The following is a 22,092-nucleotide window of genomic DNA, read 5'->3' on the forward strand; positions in this document are numbered from 1 at the left end:
TTTCTTTCACCAATGTACAAACAGAGAATCAAAAGTACTCCTGTAGTCTCGCGAGAGGTGCAGAAATGGGATTTGACGTCGGGGGAGACGCTCTGGTCTGCGTTTGACTGCACAGACTGGAATGTGTTCCGCGACACAGATAACATTAATGTCTACACGGAGACAGTGCTGGACTATGTTTGTACTTTGGTGGAAGAAACAATCCCCACTACCAAAATGAGAGTTTACCCAAATCAAAAACCCTGGGTAGACAAATCCGTCCGTGAAGCTCTGAGAGAGCGCACCAAAGCATACAACGACGGCCTAGTGGCAGGCAACATGAATGACCACAAGGTGGCGCGACACAACGTAAGGAGGACAGTGTCAGAGGCCAAACGGCGCTACAGGGATAAAATTGAACTCCAGTTTGAACAAGCTGACTCTAGAGCTATGTGGCAGGGGCTCAAAACGATGACAGACTACAAAGGCGCCTCCCTCAAACTGAACAGTGACATCTCCTTAGCAAATGACCTCAATACCTTCTATGCGAGGTTTGATGCTGGTAATAACAACACCAGCTCACAAGCCACGGCAATGGGGGGGGGGGGTCGGCTGCTGATGGAGGCGCAGTGTTCAGGGTAACAGAGCATGAGGTGAGGCGGACCTTTAAAAAAGTGAATATCAGGAAGGCAGCAGGTCCGGACGGCATCCCCGGCCGCGTCCTAAAAGTCTGTGCCGACCAACTGGCCCCAGTATTCACTGACATATTTAACCTGTCCTTAGAACAGGCTGTCATCCCCACCTGCCTGAAGAAGTCCACTATTATCCCTGTACCCAAAAAATCCAAGCCTGCTTGCCTCAACGACTACCGCCCTGTAGCTCTCACCTCCATAGCCATGAAGTGCTTTGAGAAGCTAGTAAAGGGCTACATCTGCTCCTCCCTCCCCATCAACATGGACCCCCTGCAATTTGCATACCGCCCCAACAGGTCCACGGAGGACGCCATAGCCCATGTGCTGCACACAGCAGCATCACACCTGGACAAGAGGCAGGGGAACTATGTGAGAATGCTATTCATCGACTACAGCTCGGCATTCAATACCATAGTCCCCTCCATACTCATAGCCAAGCTCAGGGACCTGGGCTTGAACTATGACCTCTGCCAGTGGGTCTTGGACTTCCTGACTGGCAGACCCCAGGTGGTGAGAGCAGGCAACTGCACCTCCTCATCCATCACCCTCAACATAGGGGCCCCCCAGGGCTGTGTTCTGAGTCCCCTCCTCTACTCCCTGTACACACACGACTGTGTGGCTCAGCGGAGTAGCAATACAATCATCAAATTTGCTGACGACACAGTGGTGGTGGGCCTGATCTCTGCCAACGACGAGAGGGCCTACCTGGAAGAGGTCAAGGTCCTGGCGGGATGGTGCCAGGAAAACAGCCTCTCCCTGAACGTCAGCAAAACAAAGGAGATGATTGTGGACTTCAGGAGGTCGGGGGTCAAGGACTACAGCCCCCTCAGCATCGACGGGGCACCGGTTGAGAGAGTCAACAGCTTTAAGTACCTCGGAGCCTACATATCCGAGGACTTGACATGGACCACACACATTGACAGTGTTGTGAAGAAGGCACGACAACGCCTCTACTTCCTCAGGCGCCTAAGGAAGTTCCAAGTCAGTCAGAAGATCCTTAAGAACTTCTACTCATGTACAATAGAGAGCATCTTGACCGGCAACATCACCTCCTGGTTTGGGAATAGCACTGCACAAGACCGAAGCAGACTACAAAGAGTGACACGTTCAGCCGAACGCACAATTGGAGGGGGGCTCCCCACCCTCCAGAACATTTACAACAAGCGTTGCAAGGGCAAGGCTAAGAGAATCATTAAAGACTCCAGTCACCCGAACAACTGCCTCTTTGAACTGCTGCGGTCAGGCAAGCGATACCGGAGTCTCAAGGCGAGCACAGAAAGACTCAGAAGAAGCTTCTATCCCCAGGCCATCAGGCTGCTAAACGAACAATGAACACTACACAACAACAACCACCAAACGCACATAGCACACACATCCACACGCACACATTCACTTTAAACAAACACACTGTAGCACCCACTCCACACACTTTATAGCACACACCCACTTTAAACAAACACACTGTAGCACCCACTCCCCACACTTTATATTTATTGATGAAGGATTGCACTACAACTCGTACACCTTACTGTAAATTGTACCTAAATTGTACCTCATCCCATTTCTGCTTTGCACTATATAGTACTGTACATTAGTACACTGCATAGTATTGTATATTATATGGTAACTCAGAACATTGTACATATGTCTATACCGAACACTGTGACCTCATTTTCTTCTTCTAAATTACATGCTATACTATGTTATTTGATACTATCTTGTCTAGCACAGTCTCTGGAGCGTAACAGTAAGAAGCATTTTGTATGAAAGTATTCTGTACTTCTGTATGACAACTATTAAAGAAACTTGAAACTTGAAACTTTACTTTGTGAGCAAGGCCAGTGTATCCAGGTCTTCACCTGCAGGCCAGTGTCTCCAGGTCTTCACCTGCAGGTCAGTGGCTCCCAGGTCTTAACCAGCAGGTCAGTGTCTCCAGGTCTTAACCAGCAGGTCAGTGTCTCTAGATCAGTGTCTCCAGGTCTTAACCAGCAGGTCAGTATCTCCAGGTCTTAACCAGCAGTTATATGGTCGTACTGGCGATTGCTTCGTGGGTAGTGTCAGAGTCCGATGTCCCGACTCCACGGAACGCTCTGCTCGCACGGTTAGCGGATCCAGGGTTGGCTACGCACAGTGGGTGGGACCGGGCCGCCTATCTACAGTTCCTAGCGGACCTGCACCAAATGGCAGCGGGTGCGTTTGGGAGTATCATCACATATGGCTACAGCAGTACCATATGTCGAGGTGGATGGAGAGAACGCTGAGGCGGGGACTTGTATTTACACAACCCCACCCGTTTTCGGGTTTGGTACAGACCCTATTGTCAGGGTCACCAGCAGTGACAGCTCTGGTCAACGAGATCCAATCTCTGTGGGCGAAGCAAGCCATCGTCGTGGCGTTTTCTTCCCAGTATTCTCTGGTGCCCGAGAAATCGGGAGGGGGGGGTGTCAGACCCATGCTGGACCTGTCCCATGGGAAGGTTCAGCATTTTGGACCGTCTCCTACCTGTTGAACACTGTCAGGTGGGGGCCTGGTTCTCCTCCATAGACCTGTAGGATGCGTATTCGCATCCCCGATCTTCCATCGTAGGGCTTACCTACGCTTCCTTTGCAGGGTTTAGCGTATGAGTACCAGAGGCTGCCGTTCGGCTTTTCTCTGGCTCCCCGCATCTTCACCAAGTGCGTGGAGGCCGCACTGGGGCCTCTGCGTCGTCAGGGGTTACGAAGTGTATTCTGCCCTGACGACGTTCTGGTCCTTGGCGGTCAAGGTGGATCATCAGGTCTCATACCAGGCAGGTGGTGGAATTCCTCACCAGCCTGGGATTTGCTGTAGACTGGAAGTAGAGTACTCCTCTTCCCAGTCAACGGGTGGAGTACTATGGGCATCCCTCTCAGCGCATGTTATCGACACGGCGCTGTCCGTGATACGCCTGCTCGGTATGATGGCATCTGCTCATTCCATGGTCCCTCTTGGCCTCCTCTTCACCTCATGAGGAGGATACGGAGGTGGTTTTTCTACTATGGAAATAGACCCGGTGAGAGGCAAGTGGAAGCGGCTAAGGTTCCCGTGTCAGTACTGGGGGACCTCGCCCTCTGGGTCAGTTGTTGGGGCGGGTACGTTGAGGAGCGCAGGACCTTGATCCTGATTGCGCCGGACCGGGGCGCAGCTGTGTGGTTCCCGGTCCTGATCCAGCTCTTGGTAGCCCCGTCGTGGCCTGTTCCTTGGTCATCGCGGGCCCTCTCTCAAGCGCACAGGTCTCTGTGTCAGTTCCCTGTGCTGGGCCAGCCGCTGATGGTTTGGCTGGTGAGAGGGTGAGTCTGGAGAGGATGGATCCTTCTGTGGTTGACACCATCCGGAACGCGCATGCTCCCTCCACTATTGCGGTTTCAAGACTGCGTTCCTGCTGGCCATCACCTCCGCTAAGTGCATGGGTGAGCTCTGTGCTCTCTCGGTGTGGCCTGAGTGCTTGTCTATTCGTGTCAATAGCGGTGCAACTCTGAGGCCTAATCCAGTCTTCGTGCCAAAAAATATCCGGAGTTCTTTCCGCTCCAGGGATATTATGGTTCAGGCGTTTCATCCGCCTCATCACGCTGGTGAGTTAGAGGCGAGCCTTCACCTGTCGTGTCCGGTCCGGGCTTTGGGGGTTTACCTCAGCCGGACTCAGGGCCTCAGGGCTACCGATCAGCTTTTTGTCTGTTACGGTGGCTCTCGCGCTGGTAAGGCACTGTCGAAACAGCACCTGTCCCATTGGTTGTGCGAGGGCATTGCCCTTTGCTACACGTTGGCTGGGCTGGCCCCCCCTAGGGGTGTCAGGGCGCACTCCACTCGTGGTGTGGCGGCCTCTGCCGCCTTGTTAGGGGGGGCCTCGGTGGAGGACATCTGTGCTGCGGCCTCATGGTCCTCCCCGGGTCCCTTCGTTAGGTTTTACCTCATGGACATGACTGGGGGTTCTGTCTCCCAGGCGGTTCTGAGGTCTGGAACCTCCCCTGCTTCCCGCCTTTCGGTGGGTTAGCAGGGATGTGTGGTTGTGTGCCACAAGGTGTTGTGTCACACGTGGTCCCGTCTGTGCTGTGCGTTTGGAGGTTTCTATTTCCCTCTTTTTCGCACTTGGGTGGAGTTGACTGCCGCACCCTCTTGGCTAGGAAGGGGGGGTGACGGGACTCCCCTCCCCCCTGGTGTAGGGCTTGCGGGTCCTCAGGGCGTACATTTGTCGGTCCTCGCGTCTGCTCTGTCCCCATATCTCAGTATGGCGAAAGAGCGAGACGCGATTCACCAGTACGACCATATAACGATAACCTAGTTATATGAGTACTGGCTGAGCGTCTCACTCTTTACCGCGCCCTGAGGTTCCTTGGGGGGGGTTGTCTGATGGAAAACTCTTCCCGAGGAAGGGCGAGTGTGACCACGCCTGGTGACTTATAGTAGGTCACTGGGGCGGGGCCTGGTCAAGTGCAAGGGTGTTTTGTTTTCGTTCATGTAGTACAGTAGGTACTGGAGATGAGGTATATCTGGGAATGGCGAAAGAGCGAGACGCTCAGCCAGTACTCATATAACTAGGTTATGTAACATAACCTATCGTTATATGGTCGTACTGGTGAATCGCGTCTCGCTCTGTCAGTGTCTCCAGGTCTTAACCAGCAGGCCAGTGTCTCCAGGTCTTAACCAGCAGGCTAGGAGAGAGGACGAGAATAGAGATTAGGTCAAGGTCGATGAACAAGAGATCCAGGAGAACAACTTAAGCAACAGAGTAGATACAAGAGCTTTGTAACGTGACTAACGTGGTACGAGAGTTTATGATCTGACAGCTTCTCTACGTCTGGGGCGGGGTTATATACCCTGATGCACTCTGCCTCCAGACCGTAGATCAGATGTCTCTAATGACAAACAGCTGTAACTAGTTAACAATAATGAGAGTGGTAAAGTGAACAGAGAGAGGCAGGAGCACTGACACGGTAGAACCATGACAGTACCAGTCTAATGGTTCTCTGTCCCTGCAGGCTGTGATCCATGAGTTCCAAAGGATAGCCAGCACTGTCCCGCTGAGCGTCTTTCACTGCACAACAAAAGACACAGAGCTCATGGGATTCTCCATCCCCAAGGTGAGAGCAGAGCGCTGTTACTGTAAAGGAGACCTATCCTGTGTGTTGCATTGTTTTTACAGAATGAGGGGTTGTCCCAACACTGCGCACATTTATAACATGTCTTCCTCTCCACCTCCCACTCTCTCGCTCTCTCTCTCTTCTCCTCAGGGCACTATGATCATCCCCAACCTGACGTCTGTGTTGTACGAGGAGGGACAGTGGAAGTTCCCTCATGAGTTCAACCCTGAGAACTTCCTTAATGACCAGGGAGAGTTTGTGAAGCCAGATGCCTTCATGCCTTTCTCAGCAGGTGGGTCTCTGCTCTGGTCCCTCAACCTTAAACCAAGACGTTTGGAAGTTACTTTGATGTAGTGAAGGTGCCTCAAACATAGTTTCAGAACATTAGCCTAAAAGTACATACCCAAGTAAATGGAAGATTGGTCCACTTCTACAAGGCCTATTTGCATGTTCTTTTGTTACTCCTCGGATCAGGACAGAATGGTATAGAATGGTAGATACTGGAAAAGAGTTCAAACTATATGTCTTGTATTTATTGAAAAGATCAACTATAAGCGTTGGTGTTTTTTGCCTGGACACGCTACTATTCCCAAATCAAATGTATATAATAGGTATTATGTTTCATTATGAATGCATGAAAGCGGGGGAGGGGGGGGGTCGTTTCTGATTATTTGATTGCCAGTAACAGCATTCGTATTGAACACTAAAAACGCTGATCAGCTGGATCGGTATGAAAACCTTGCATAATCAAGCCAGAATTTACGTCAGATAGTCCTTACCTGTGATCGGGAGTATTCCAAAAATAATATTCCAATTGTTTGATCACCATCTGCTCCATCCGATGTCCATTTGGTCCACGACATAACCCGCCATAACATATGGATCTGGAGTAATTGATGTGCTTCAATGCAACCGGGAGAATAGCTCGACTCGCCTGACAAATAAAAGTGAGCCCGGAGACATTTGACCATTGCACAGGCCAAGATATAAGGTTTCAAAGGGTGCTCGATACCGCCGTCTAGCTGGATGCGGCCGGTATTGCACTTTGGCGATCTCAGACTCATTCCCTATGGTAACACCAAGGTCCCTGGATGAATAATGAATACAAATATTGAAAAAAAGAAAAGATTATCCAAAAACGACTTTTTACGTTTTTTGGCACTCAACGGTTGTCGCCCAATAATGACTTTTTACGTTTTCGGCACAGAAAGTGTTAACAGACATTAATAACATGACAGCGGAATATGATGAAAGAATAACCAGGAAGGGAATAGAGAAGTATAATAGGAAATAAGAGAATAGATGGAGAATACGAGAGATTAAAGATAGAAGCCCAGAAAGACAGAAGGAGAGTGTGACTCCAGACCAAGAGAGTAGAGTCCAGAAAAAGAGAGAGTGAGCTAATGCCCTAGCCCTCATTAGTATGCTCTGCTCTGTCCATAGGCGTATGGTCGTGTCCAATCCCAAACACGGCATCTGTGCATTTTGCCACCAAACCTATAGGTTCAAATGCACAGCTTGTGTGTTTTTGCTGACGTCTTTCGCCCCTAGCCCATTTAGCCCAGAGATAACTAGGGGGAAAAAACACACCTACTTAACCCTAATCAGGGATAATCAATGTGACACAAGAAACAACAAAACAATGCAGAAAAGACGCTGTTTTGTGGCCTTTATGGCCTAAATCACGGCAAGCAAATAACACATACTACATTTGGATCCACCCAATAATGTCAACATATTTCAAGATGCCAATCATAACTATCTCATTATCCAATTATTGAGATATTCTTTGGTGCGCAAGCGTGTGAAATGAGTCTTCATGTATGATGTTGTGACCGCAGCCGGCCTGTTATCAGTTCTCAGTTCACTATGAGTCTTGAGGCATGTGTAATCTGTCTCCTCTACACCTCTTCCATGGGGCCACAATAGAATGTGTAATCTGTCTCCTCTACACCTCTTCCATGGGGCCACAATATAATGTGTAATCTGTCTCCTCTACACCTCTTCCATGGGGCCACAATAGAATGTGTAATCTGTCTCCTCTACACCTCTTCCATGGGGCCACAATAGAATGTGTAATCTGTCTCCTCTACACCTCTTCCATGGGGCCACAATAGAATGTGTAATCTGTCTCCTCTACACCTCTTCCATGGGGCCACACTAGAATGTGTAATCTGTCTCCTCTACACCTCTTCCATGGGGCCACAATAGAATGTGTAATCTGTCTCCTCTACACCTCTTCCATGGGGCCACAATAGAATGTGTAATCTGTCTCCTCTACACCTCTTCCATGGGGCCACAATAGAATGTGTAATCTGTCTCCTCTACACCTCTTCCATGGGGCCACAATAGAATGTGTAATCTGTCTCCTCTACACCTCTTCCATGGGGCCACAATAGAATGTGTAATCTGTCTCCTCTACACCTCTTCCATGGGGCCACAATAGAATGTGTAATCTGTCTCCTCTACACCTCTTCCATGGGGCCACAATAGAGCGACGAGTCAGTCCTTTGCACAGCAGCGTACAATCAGTATTGATTTATAGACAAGCAATTGCAATGATATACAGTAATAACAATATGTCAATTAAGTGTTAGACTTATGGTGAATCTTACTCTACAGACTATTTTAAGTCTGAATCTCTTGACTGTTTTAGACCTTTATAATTTTTTTTTGCCAAATGTAACTTTTATAGGGACAAAATACAAGATAAAGTTTGCTATGTTTAATATACTATATTTTTACTTTAAATTGAATTATGGATAGTCCTATAATAAAATAGGTTGGCACCTTGCACGGTTGCCTCTGCCATCGGTGTGTGAATGTGTGAGTGAGTGGGTAAAATGTGAGGAACAAATTGTAAATCGCTTTGGATAAAAGCTGTTATATAAATGCAGCCATTTACCATTTAGAGGGCGGAGTCAGAGCCAAGTCGAGGGTGGAGCCAAGTAGAGGGCGGAGTCAGAGCCAAGTCGAGGGTGGAGCCAAGTAGAGGGCGGAGTCAGAGCCAAGTCGAGGGTGGAGCCAAGTAGAGGGCGGAGTCAGAGCCAAGTCGAGGGTGGAGCCAAGTAGAGGGCGGAGTCAGAGCCAAGTAGAGGGTGGAGTCAAGTAGAGGGCAGAGTCAGAGCCAAGTAGAGGGTGGGGCTAAGTAGAGGGAGGAGCCAAGTAGAGGGAGGAGCCTCTTCTCTTCTATTATGTGAAATTCCCTAATGTGAAACTTATTGGAATTGTACATATTTGAAGTCCAATTTGAGAATTTGCATTTAATAAAGAGTTATAGGTGCTATAGATACAACATTTTATGCAAAGTAATCAGAACTTTTAGAAAGGTGCAGAATAAAAGTATCCCCCCCCCCCCCCCCAAAGAAAATATTGATGTTGGCGGGTCTAAAACTAATGTTGTTGTTTACATGTTGCATCCCCTTCCTACTTCCCATTTCCCCATGTAGAATGCACCTGATTGGATAAATGACTGGTGCTCTAGTGCAGGGGTTCCCAAAGCGAGCCGCCGCAGGGGGGGGGGGGGGGGGGGGGGTCGCCAGATAATTTCCAAAAAGAAAAAAATATGTTGTTTTGTTTATGCAGTCAGGCCACTGAACTTAGAAGCAGGCCAGGCCAGTGTTTCTAGTTGCAGCAGTGCAATAGTTAGATAACCTAGGTGGGGAACAACCAGGAGATCACTGCAACTCACACAAGTTGGAGAACTATCTCTCTCTCGCTCTCTCTCTCTCTCTCTCTCCTCTCTCTCTCTCTCTCTCTCTCTCTCTCTCTCTCTCTCTCTCTCTCTCTCTCTCTCTCTCTCTCTCTCTCTCTCTCTCTTGCTCTCACACACACACAAAGGGACCCTTACAAAAAACTGTTGTTGCTAATCATTGACACATGCTAGCCTGTAATAATCTGCATTTGATATATTGCAAATATATGCCATCACACACACTGGCGTTTAAAGAGTTAGAATTATAAAATTAATATGTGGTGTTATGATCAGGGCTGAAGTTGAATAAAAGATTGTATTATTTTCAATCTGACATTACAAAAAAAAGAAAATCCATCAAAATCAGTGTTGTTGCTAATCATACATATGCTAGCCTGTTTTTTTAACAATAATTTGTGATGCCATCACAAACACTGGCATTTAAAGGGTACAAATAAAAAAGTTCCTGCACCAGAATGCAGGAAATGAAGTATTTGTAACAAGGAATTTCCTGGTGGGGGACCCCCAGACCCCCTGCTTAAAAAGTGTCCTGACTGGGGCTATATTTTGCACTATATTTCCTGGTTCCTGGCCTGGTTAAAAGCCTCCAATTAGTGTGTGTGAGTTTGAACGTGTGCATGTTTCAACCATACATTTCCATTTATACATTTTTTTTTAATTTAATTTTAATTTTTAATTTTTTTACCTCCTATAATAGTGGGGGTCGCGGCTCTCTGACACCGTTATTTGGGGATCGCGGCCTGAAAAGTTTGGGAACCCCTGCGGGACATCTAGTGGCTGAATGTTATCTATAGCACTATCTAGTGGCTGAATGTTATCTATAGCACCATCTAGTGGCTGAATGTTATCTATAGCACGATCTAGTGGCTGAATGTTATCTATAGCACCATCTAGTGGCTGAATGTTATCTATAGCACCATCTAGTAGCTGAATGTTATCTATAGATAAGATAAACCCAATGGAAAAACATGCACAACAACAAGATCGCTAACGCTGTGGCGTCCTTGACGAAGACGGACAGGAGCACTTGGATTGGTCCCCTGGCGCGGCTCACGTTGACGCCTGTCTGCTCCCGGCTGCCCTTGGGGGGGAAGGGCGACGGGATGGGTTAATCGCAGATACGAATTGCATGCATGCATCGCATGTGTGCCAATTGATGACCTCGGAGCAGGTCCTAAATTATTATTATTATTATAGCACCATCTAGTGGCTGAATGTTATCTATAGCACCATCTAGCTGAGTGTTATCTATATAGCACCATCTAGTGGCTGAGTGTTATCTATATAGCACCATCTAGTGGCTGAGTGTTATCTATAGCATCATCTAGTGGCTGAATGTTATCTATAGCACCATCTAGTGGCTGAATGTTATCTATAGCACCATCTAGTGGCTGAATGTTATCTATAGCACCATCTAGTGGCTGAATGTAATCTATAGCATCATCAAGTGGCTGAATGTTATCTATAGCACCATCTAGTGGCTGAATGTTATCTATAGCACCTGTAATAAATAGTTAAATGTTTTTCGAGTGGTGTTGGGGATTTATTGTAGTTAGTTAGTTTAGTTCTGATGCTCTTCCCCTGCTGAGTGAACTGGATACCAAGCATCATCACTGCTACATATTGGAGAAGTGGGCGTGTTACTGAAGGATTGGTTGCTGGGCGGCTGATTGGCGCAGTGGGCAAGGTGCTCACCTCTAACGCAGGAGACGGTGGGTTTGAGCCCAGCTCTCTGCGTTGCTACCGGCTGGCCGGTCGTTCATACTAACACAATTGGCAGTGTTAGAGGGTGGGAAAGCTGGTGGGTGGGGATTGGACGTTGTGGACAGCGACTCCTACAGGTCGGTTTGGTGATGCCGGTGCGGCGGAAACAGGAAGTATCGGGGGCAGCGTGAGCCTACCACACGTTACTCCTCGCCACTGAGAGTTCGAGCTGCTGCGGTGAAAAGATGCGACAGGCTGCCTCCTCGTGTACCGGAGGGGACACGTGATGCAAGGCTTCTGTCCTCACTACAGCCGACCAGTGGGGGGGGACGTTCAAGCAATGTTCAAGACAGGGGAGGGGAGAATTGGATAATATGAAATTGGGATGGGAGAAAAGTAGAAAATGGGGAGAAAAAGTGGATAAAAAAAGGGATTGGTTGCTTTGAATCCCCCCTCCTGCCGACTAGTTGTACACAAGTCGCTTTGGATAAATGTAAATGTAAATGTAAAGGTAAATGTAAAGGTAAATGTAAAGGTAAATGTAAAGGTAAATGTAAAGGTAAATGTAAGGGTAAATGTAAAGGTAAATGTAAGGGTGAACAATTGATTGATAATACCATGTAGACGGAGTGGATCAATGGAATGTATTTTGTATCACGTGACAAACTACAGTATGAGGTCATCATGGCATCATGACATCATAGAGCATCAGGACCCGACAGCAGGAGCACACTAACATTTAGACTCTTTGTCAACATGGACCGATGACACCAATTACAAGAGTAATGTTTCAGCAGGTAGAAACTAACTGGGTGTTTTAGGCCAACTATGAAAAGATAGTGAAATGTCCACTTCTACAATGATGATGAAGATGATGATGAAGAAGAAGAAGATGATGATGATGATTGTTCTGAAGGATCAGATTAAACCGAATATATATATTTATTTATATATATATATTTAATTGTATTTGTATATCCCCTGATATCCCTTGTATATTCCTTGTACAATATGCATTGAATATCCCTTCTAGTCTACTGAACATCCCATAATAGTCTCCATTCTACCATTGGACGAGACCTTGGTGCCAGGTCGCCATACCCCTCAGACCAGGTTCAATCGTACCGCTCAACATGTATGGACAAGTCCTAGTTCCGCGTAGGAATATGTCTACCGCACCACTAATGGTACTATTTGTTCATAGTGCGTATATATACTGCGCTATTAAAGTAGAGCTTTCTTTTAGTCCAGTTCCTTACCCTCCAACAGAGTGACAGACGCAAAAGCCTCCCCGCGAACCACGTGTGGGCAGTAAGGCCAATTCGGCCCAGTATCGGCATTGAGACATCGTGTATATTAATATTTGAATAGTCATATTTGGCACTATATCGTCGAGTTGGACGTATTCTATTAAGCTAATAATAGTCTATTCATATGTAGTGCCTCGTGCGGTAAGAGTTCTATAGTAATCAGCACCCCCATCGTTTCGGGCATCAGCTGGACGCTTATCCAGGGTGGTTGACCCCACGTGAAGCTGCACCCGAGGAGCTCCAGGCCAAAGAGCGAGTGGACCTGTATATTGGATTATTCTACCGACGACGGCTAGCCTTCCCCGGCTTGGATTATGCTTTGAGTACTTTGATTATTCTATGGATAAAGGCCAACACTGCGGTGTGTTGGAAATACCCCCCCCCCGGAGAGGACGACAGGTGAGAAGACGCTCTACACGACGAGGTCGCCTCACGTCTCTCCATCGTGGACCGGAGGACGCCGGCCACAGAGAGTCCAACTGCTTTCATCTGTGGATCGAGGATCGCTGGGCACCGGGTCGCACGACTGTGGGCTCTCCCAGGATACCCTCGGCCAGACGGGATACAGCCAGACTCTACCCCCCCCCCCTCCAGCTGCCCTACAAGCAGTCGGAACCTTCCCCTAGTGTATCCAGCTATATAATCATTCAAGTATCATTGCTATTGTTCCCTAAATATTCCAGGTTGTATATTTGCTTCCTGCGCAATCAGAGATTGGACATTCGATATTGATCTACCTACGAATACTCATTTGCCATAAAAGTGCATACTATTTCAAATCATAAATGTAATTAAGTGATCGTTGTACATACCCTTTGCTATGTATTAAAACTCAAACTTTCGATTTGGTACATTTGTGTTGGATCCGTTTATCAGGTGGGAGTGTTCAACATATTCATACCTAGTACTGGGTGGCCAGAGTCTAAAGTACAAGAGGTAGTGGTAGTAAGTATCATATCTAACCATACAGTCAGGGAATTGTACCCCTCAGTTACAATTGGTCCTTCGAGCCGGAGGGTAATCAGTGTAATATTAATATAGTGTTATTAATATTAAAATGGCCTATGATGAACACTCCACGAAACGATCCTCCTAACCAACAACGCCCGCGGCGCAAACGACAGCTCCCTCAGTACCTAGAGGCTTACGCTGTCAGTCAACAACCTAGTCTTCTACCAACAGTAAACGCGGTAAAACTAGAAAGTAAAATTATGTCTAACCCTAACGACCAGGCTACCCCGACCATAGAGGCCCCTATGGGTTCTAACGTAACTGACCCAGCTCACGGTGGGGACCAGGGGGAACCAGACATGACTTTACACCCCGCCAATACCGAAGAAGTAGTCCCCGACGAGTCCCGGGAGGAAGACAACACTACCGAGAGAGAACTCGGCACGGAAGAAGATGAGGAGAGCACCGTGGAGATAGAGCTCCAAGACTCCGCACGGAGTACCCCAAGGGACGGCTCCCCTATACAACCGTCTTCTCCCAGCGAGGCAGAGAGGACACTACAGCAGGCATTCCTCGTCAGCCTGAAAGCCTCTACTGAACGCGATAGACTCCAGGGTGAACGCGATCGATTGCAGATACAGCAACGGAGCGAAGAAGAGCACATACGCCTGGAAATAAGACGCATTCAGATGGAAGAGAATATGGCAAGAGACCGGGCCGACGCCCAGCGCGCCGCCACCGGTGCCCAGAGAGAATCGGATCTCACCAAGCGCGAAGCCGAGCGCGACAGAGCACAAGCGCAACTAATAGAACAGCTGATCAGAAGGACAACACCCCCTCCCTCCACCAGAGGCTCCAGGAACTCGTCTAGACATCACTCCAGGGCGGCATCCCCTAGCCGAGTAAGCGACCCTGAACTTGACCAACAGACGAGGTTTATACCCCCCGCAGACCCCCTTCCCCAACCGGTCCAAGCGAGACCCAGCCACCGGGAAGGAGCAGCATACACTGCGGAGAGGCTAAATCAGAGACTACAAGCCCTGGATGACCTAACGGAAGACGAAGAGGAAGAGGAGGAGAACCACGCCCGACGACAGCACAGTACTCTACCGGACCAGGAGGTCCAGTACAGCCCAGGCTATACCCCCGCGGAGCTGCGCTACAGACCCCCGACGCTATTCACGGGTGAGCACGACGCACGACCCGCACCGAGGAACAGCACCTGGACCAGCGGGCCATGGTACACAGCCGGTACCAGCCCACGCCAAGGAGCAGGAGGAGACTCGCCTAGGAGGCCTCTCCCCCAACGCTCGCCGATGTATCAACAATCCGCGTCATACATTGGCACACCTATGGTACCAGACTTCACCCAGGAGAACCGAGCCCAGTATACGGAGCTCCGCATGTGTCTGGAGACAATGTTGGTGGATGTCATTGATGAACGCCATAAATACGCGATACTACTGAAGCATTTAAAGGTACCCCGCGCGCACAACATAGCGCTCGCCTACGCCACTTCCACGACCCCATACACCGCAGCGCTGGTAGCGTTGGACCAGAGATATGGACGTATATGGGATTACGTGATCCAGGAGATCAGGCACATCGACCGCCTACCCCCAGCAACAGACAATCGAGCACTGGACGACCTGTCCATCAGAGTGCAGTCCCTGGTAGGGATGCTGGGAGCGCAGAGGGAAAAGGGTAGGCATGAACTATACGCCAACTCAAATGTAGAGAGGATCTTGGAGAAGCTACCGCCCGCCCGACAGGAGCGCTTTAGGCGGCAGAGAGACCACCGAGACCCTAATGGCCCCGAACCGAACCTCCTCGATCTAGCCGACTTCCTGGCGAGAGAAGTCAGCAGCTTACGGCTAGATACATTCGGACGGAGCACCCCTGGCTCCAGAGAAGGAACCAGGAGACTAAATGATGGAAGAAGATCGGTGACTGTCATGCACCAATCGGAGTCAGTGCCAAGCAGTAGGAGCCACAGTACCCCCTCAAGAAAGGAGAAGTGGAAGATAGTGTGCCCCTACTGTGAGAAAGAACACTGGCTGTCACAATGTGACTCATTCCCCAAGATGAATGCGGAGGAAGCGAGTCAATGGATAAAGTCCAACAGACGCTGTTTTCGCTGTGCGCGATCACACATGGCAGCCGAATGCCGCTTAAAGAAAAAGTGCAGTCGGTGCGATGGAGCCCATCTGGACATACTCCACGACAGTAACAGACGGCGGCCTCCACCCGCACCATTAAGCAGCAAAGCAAGCGTCATGTACATCGACCCCGCCAGCAGCAGCGGAGCCAGAGTGCTCTTAAAGGTAGTCCGTGTGACATTGAGCTACCAGAATAAAGTCATGGACACTTACGCCGTCCTTGATGACGGGTCAGAGAAGACCCTTCTGCTCGCGTCCGCTGCGGCCCAGCTAGGGCTGCGGGGGAGCGAAAACCAAATGACAATTCGGACAATAAGAAGAGATTTGAAAACGATAAAGGGCGAGAATGTCTCATTCTCTATCGCAGCAAGCGGCCAGCCCGAGCGACGGTACAGGATTACAGACGCTTTCACCAGCCAAGAAATAGGACTGTCGCGGTACACATACCCCGTAGCCAAGCTGATGGAGAAATATGTACATCTACGCAAGCTACCGATCCCACTCATAGACGGTGCTACCCCGACACTGTTGATAGGCTCCGACCATGCAGACCTCATTGTCCCGATAGACCGGGTTCATACCGGACCCAGAGGCTGTCCTGCAGCAGTCGAGACCCGCCTAGGATGGACTCTCCAAGGCCCACTCGCCAAATCTCTCAACCGAACCACAGCCACTAGCTGTCTCCACTCCCGAGTCACAGAGGGAGACACCGCACTCCTGCAGCATGTAGAGAGGCTATGGACCTTAGAACAAATGCCCTTTAAGAACGAAAAGAAAGACATTCGCTCTAAAGACGACATCTACGCCATTAACCTCCTCGAGACGGGAACAAAGAGAGTCCCAGTCAGCGGCGTGTTGAGATACGCCACGCCACTCCTGCGGCGGGAAGGGATGCCTACCTTTCACGCAAAGAAAGACGCCACAGAGCGGTACCTACTAAACACAGAGCGGCGCTTAGCCAAGGACCCCGCCCAAGAAAGCGTATACCGTGCTGAGATTGAGAAGCTCATCACAGCGGGACACGTCACAAAGATTGACATTAAAGAGGCCGACCAGACGACTGAATCGTGGTACGTGCCCCACCACAAGGTTCATCACAACGGCAAAGACCGCATCGTGTTTAACTGCAGCTACCAGATCGGATCCCAAAATCTGAATAAAGAACTATTGCCCGGTCCTACACTCGGCCCCTCCCTACTAGGTGGCTATCAGCGGGGATATCAAAGGGATGTTCCTGCAGGTGAGATTAGTAGAGGAGGACAAGCCCCTGTTGCGGTTCCTATGGAGAGAGAGGCCAGGAGATGAGCACCCAGCCATCTACCAATGGGAAGTCCTTCCTTTCGGAACTACATGCAGCCCATGCTGTGCTACATTTGCACTACAGAGACATGTCGCAGAGGACCCAGCAGCGGACGAAGAGGTCCGACACAGTGTGAAGAACAGCTTCTACGTAGATAACTGTCTACAAAGCGTTTCGACCCAGGAAGTAGCCGAGGCTCTCCTACATAAACTCCGCGCCTCTCTGATCAAAGGCGGCTTTGATCTCAGGCAGTGGGCCAGCAGCGATCCGCACGTACTGCGCAGCCTCTCCTCCGAGGACAAGGCAGCGAGCAGCGAGACCTGGATGGCCACAATCCCAGGAGAAGCCCAAGAGATGACACTAGGACTAGTGTGGCGCTTCAAAACAGATTCGCTCCACTATAGACACAAACCCCTGACCACGGAGCAGGGAAGGTCGACGGCAATACCGACCACCAGACGGAGTGTGTACAGAACACTCGCCCGACAATATGACCCGTTAGGATGTATACTACCGTACACCACCAGGGCAAAGATGATTGTACGAGCATTGTGGGACAAGGACCAGGGCTGGGACGACCCTATTCCCGCACACCTTGCATCCACCTGGAGAGAGTGGGAGATGGAACTCCACTCACTCCCAGGCGTTAATATACGCCGAAGCTACTTCCCACCCACGGTGAGGCCAGAGACATGTAAAATGGATTTACACGTCTTCAGTGACGCCTCCGAGGTCGCCTACGGATCAGTAGCCTACTTGCGGGCCCAAGAAGAGGGGGGAGAGATCTACACAGCATTCATCCTCGCCCGCTCGAGAATAGCCCCACGCAAGCAACAGTCTATCCCACGTCTAGAGCTCTGCGCAGCCCTCGCAGGAGCGCATCTAGCCACGCTCATCCAACGTGAGCTCACCATTCCGGTGCATAGAACAATCCTGTGGTCAGATTCCACGACAGTACTCGCCTGGATCAAATCGGATTCATGCAAATACAAAGTCTTCGTGGGAGTCAGAGTCACTGAGATTCAAGAGTTAACCGGAGAGTTAACCGGAGAAGCAAACTGGCGCTATGTTGATACAAAACACAACCCAGCTGACGTCATCACCCGGGGAATGTCCCTAGATGACTTAACCCGTCATAACATCTACAGTGACGGACCAGCATTCCTCAAGCTCCCGGAAGGAGATTGGCCCACGCCCACCCCGAGGGAAGCAAGTGACGAGGAGGCTGAGAATAAGAAACCCATGTTCTGTGGATTGAGCACTGTTGTCTCCGCAGACCCCAACATAGACGATTGCATTACCATAAAGAGTGCGCAGCAACGGACATTCCTGCGGCACCACCCAGAGATTAAGTCCCCCGCTGATATGTCAGCAGCTGACTACGAGGAAGCAGAACTGCTTCTACTGCAACGAGCCCAGAGAGACTCGTTCCCCGATGAACTAGACTGTCTACAGGGAGGAAAGCCCGTCCCATCAGACAGCAGATTGATTCATCTGGCCCCCGAGAGTGACACACATACCCTCATCAGAGTGGGTGGTCGCCTGCGGAGAGCCCCCAATTTACCGGATGACATTAAGTACCCGATCGTATTGAACAGCCGACACAAGGTCACAGAGCTGATTATAAAGAAATACGACGAGGATGTACACCACGCGGGAGCAGAGAGAGTCTTTGCGGAAATCAGACGTCGTTACTGGATACTTCAAGGAAGAGAGGCGGTGCGACGCTTCCAGCGAACCTGTCTAGACTGCCGAAAGTGGCGCGCGCAGCCCAGCATACCACGGATGGCTGACCTACCTCCATGTCGCCTCCGACTCGGCGACAAGCCATTCCACTCAACAGGCATGGACTGTTTTGGCCCGCTGCACATAAAGAAAGGAAGAGGCACCGAGAAGCGGTGGGGTATTGTATTCAAATGCATGACCACCAGAGCGATACATATCGAGCTCCTTCCGACCATGAGCGCAGACTCATTCCTTATGGCCTTCCGAAGATTCACATCACGGAAAGGAAAACCGTCTACATTATTGTCCGATCACGGGACAAACTTCAAAGGCGGAGAAAGAGAGCTGAGGGAGAGCTTCCAAGCTATGGGCCCAGAACTTAAGACCCACCTCGCTCCAGCCCAGATTGACTTCCAATTCAACCCCCCAAACGCACCCCACTTCGGTGGAACTTGGGAACGAGAAGTACGTTCTATAAAGACAGCCCTGTACGCAGTACTTGGGGCCCAGACTGTGGCGGAAGAAGTCCTAATGACAGTCCTCACGGAGATTGAGGGAGTATTGAACTCAAAGCCCCTCGGTTACGTCTCCAGTGATGTAGCAGATGTCGACCCAGTCACCCCCAACACCCTCCTGATGGGGCGGCTAGATCCCGCGTTACCCCAGACAATGTACCGGCCTGAAGAAGCGAACGGCCGACGAATGTGGAGGTACAGCCAAGTATTAGCCGACAAGTTTTGGAGCAGTTTCCTACTGCACTACCTACCGTCTCTACAGACCCGCCAGAAGTGGGTAAAAGAGAGAGACAATTTGACGGAAGGAACAGTCGTCATGATTATTGACCAGTCACTACCCAGAGCTATGTGGCCGGCTGGCCGCGTAAGCAAAGTGATCACCGGTGCCGATGGCAAGGTCCGAGCAGCTGAAGTACTCGTCCAGGGGCGCATTTACACCCGTCCTGTGGCGAGGCTCATAGAACTGCCCCGACTCCCAGACACAATCGATGATGACCATGACCCTATGACTTTGTGAGTTGACTGACCCTTACAGCGAACCCTTGAGTGGTAGACAGTGCGGTTAATCTGTCTCTGCTTAACTAATTAGGTTGGGACCAATTAGGGGGCGGCTGTTCTGAAGGATCAGATTAAACCGAATATATATATTTATTTATATATATATATTTAATTGTATTTGTATATCCCCTGATATCCCTTGTATATTCCTTGTACAATATGCATTGAATATCCCTTCTAGTCTACTGAACATCCCATAATAGTCTCCATTCTACCATTGGACGAGACCTTGGTGCCAGGTCGCCATACCCCTCAGACCAGGTTCAATCGTACCGCTCAACATGTATGGACAAGTCCTAGTTCCGCGTAGGAATATGTCTACCGCACCACTAATGGTACTATTTGTTCATAGTGCGTATATATACTGCGCTATTAAAGTAGAGCTTTCTTTTAGTCCAGTTCCTTACCCTCCAACAGAGTGACAGACGCAAAAGCCTCCCCGCGAACCACGTGTGGGCAGTAAGGCCAATTCGGCCCAGTATCGGCATTGAGACATCGTGTATATTAATATTTGAATAGTCATATTTGGCACTATATCGTCGAGTTGGACGTATTCTATTAAGCTAATAATAGTCTATTCATATGTAGTGCCTCGTGCGGTAAGAGTTCTATAGTGATCAGCACCCCCATCGTTTCGGGCATCAGCTGGACGCTTATCCAGGGTGGTTGACCCCACGTGAAGCTGCACCCGAGGAGCTCCAGGCCAAAGAGCGAGTGGACCTGTATATTGGATTATTCTACCGACGACGGCTAGCCTTCCCCGGCTTGGATTATGCTTTGAGTACTTTGATTATTCTATGGATAAAGGCCAACACTGCGGTGTGTTGGAAATACCCCCCTCCGGAGAGGACGACAGGTGAGAAGACGCTCTACACGACGAGGTCGCCTCACGTCTCTCCATCGTGGACCGGAGGACGCCGGCCACAGAGAGTCCAACTGCTTTCATCTGTGGATCGAGGATCGCTGGGCACCGGGTCGCACGACTGTGGGCTCTCCCAGGATACCCTCGGCCAGACGGGATACAGCCAGACTCTACCCCCCCCCCCTCCAGCTGTCCTACAAGCAGTCGGAACCTTCCCCTAGTGTATCCAGCTATATAATCATTCAAGTATCATTGCTATTGTTCCCTAAATATTCCAGGTTGTATATTTGCTTCCTGCGCAATCAGAGATTGGACATTCGATATTGATCTACCTACGAATACTCATTTGCCATAAAAGTGCATACTATTTCAAATCATAAATGTAATTAAGTGATCGTTGTACATACCCTTTGCTATGTATTAAAACTCAAACTTTCGATTTGGTACATTTGTGTTGGATCCGTTTATCAGGTGGGAGTGTTCAACATATTCATACCTAGTACTGGGTGGCCAGAGTCTAAAGTACAAGAGGTAGTGGTAGTAAGTATCATATCTAACCATACAGTCAGGGAATTGTACCCCTCAGTTACAATGATGATGATAATAATAATAGATCAAATTTGATGATGATGATGATGATGATGATGATGATGATAATGATGATGATGATGATGATGATGATGATGAAGAAGAAGAAGAAGAAGATGATGATGATGATGATGATGATGATGATGATGATGATGATGATGATGATGATGATGATATTGTTCTCAGGTCCTCGTATGTGTCTTGGTGAGGGTCTGGCTAGGATGATGATGATGATGATGATGATGATGATGATGATGATGATGATGATGATGATGATGATGATGCTGATGGTGATGATGATGATGATGATGATGATGATGATGATGATGATGATGATGTTGTTCTCAGGTCCTCGTATGTGCCTCGGTGAGGGTCTGGCTCGTATGGAACTCTTCCTGATCACGGTGACTCTGCTGAGGAGGTTCCAGTTCTTCTGGCCAGAGGACGCAGGACCGCCAGACTACACGCCTGTCTTTGGAGTGACCCTGACTCCCAAACCCTACCGCCTGGGGGTCCGACACAGAGCTGCTCAGTAGGAGATCAAATGAAATGTCATAATGTTTCTACAGACCTCTCACTTGAGTCTCCAGCCAGCTGTAGTTCCCCTGAACAAAGCCTTCTAATCAGAGGTACTGCTCTAGAGTGGTTCAGTCATATCTGTCAGATAGGAGCTTTTCTGTGTCAGGTCCATTTTCAGTCATCATCTGCTCCCCTCCCCTGTGGTGTACCTCAAGGTTCCATCCTGGTGGCCCTCCTCTCTGTATCTGCTCCCCTCCCCTGTGGTGTACCTCAAGGTTCCATCCTGGTGGCCCTCCTCTCTGTATCTGCTCCCCTCCCCTGTGGTGTACCTCAAGGTTCCATCCTGGTGGCCCTCCTCTTCGCTCTGTATCTGCTCCCCTCCCCTGTGGTGTACCTCAAGGTTCCATCCTGGTGGCCCT

General features: G+C 49.5%; 1 protein-coding gene across 1 annotated transcript in view; it reads left to right on the forward strand.

Annotated features, from left to right (window-relative positions):
- The window catches only part of LOC311229432 (cytochrome P450 2J6-like), a gene marked incomplete at both ends in the record, with an annotated part of 99,970 nt that extends 78,280 nt beyond the window's left edge, over positions 1–21,690 (forward strand). Inside the window, 3 exons of the mRNA XM_084315515.1 lie at positions 5,666–5,767; positions 5,918–6,059; positions 21,503–21,690. Coding sequence (XP_084171641.1) covers positions 5,666–5,767; positions 5,918–6,059; positions 21,503–21,690 — 432 coding nt within the window. The remainder of the gene's footprint in view (positions 1–5,665; positions 5,768–5,917; positions 6,060–21,502) is intronic.
- Positions 21,691–22,092: the final 402 nt, after the last annotated feature.

This window comes from Notolepis coatsorum (genome assembly GCF_963971535.1).
Source record: "Notolepis coatsorum genome assembly, chromosome: 6".
Classification (NCBI taxonomy): domain Eukaryota; kingdom Metazoa; phylum Chordata; class Actinopteri; order Aulopiformes; family Paralepididae; genus Notolepis; species Notolepis coatsorum.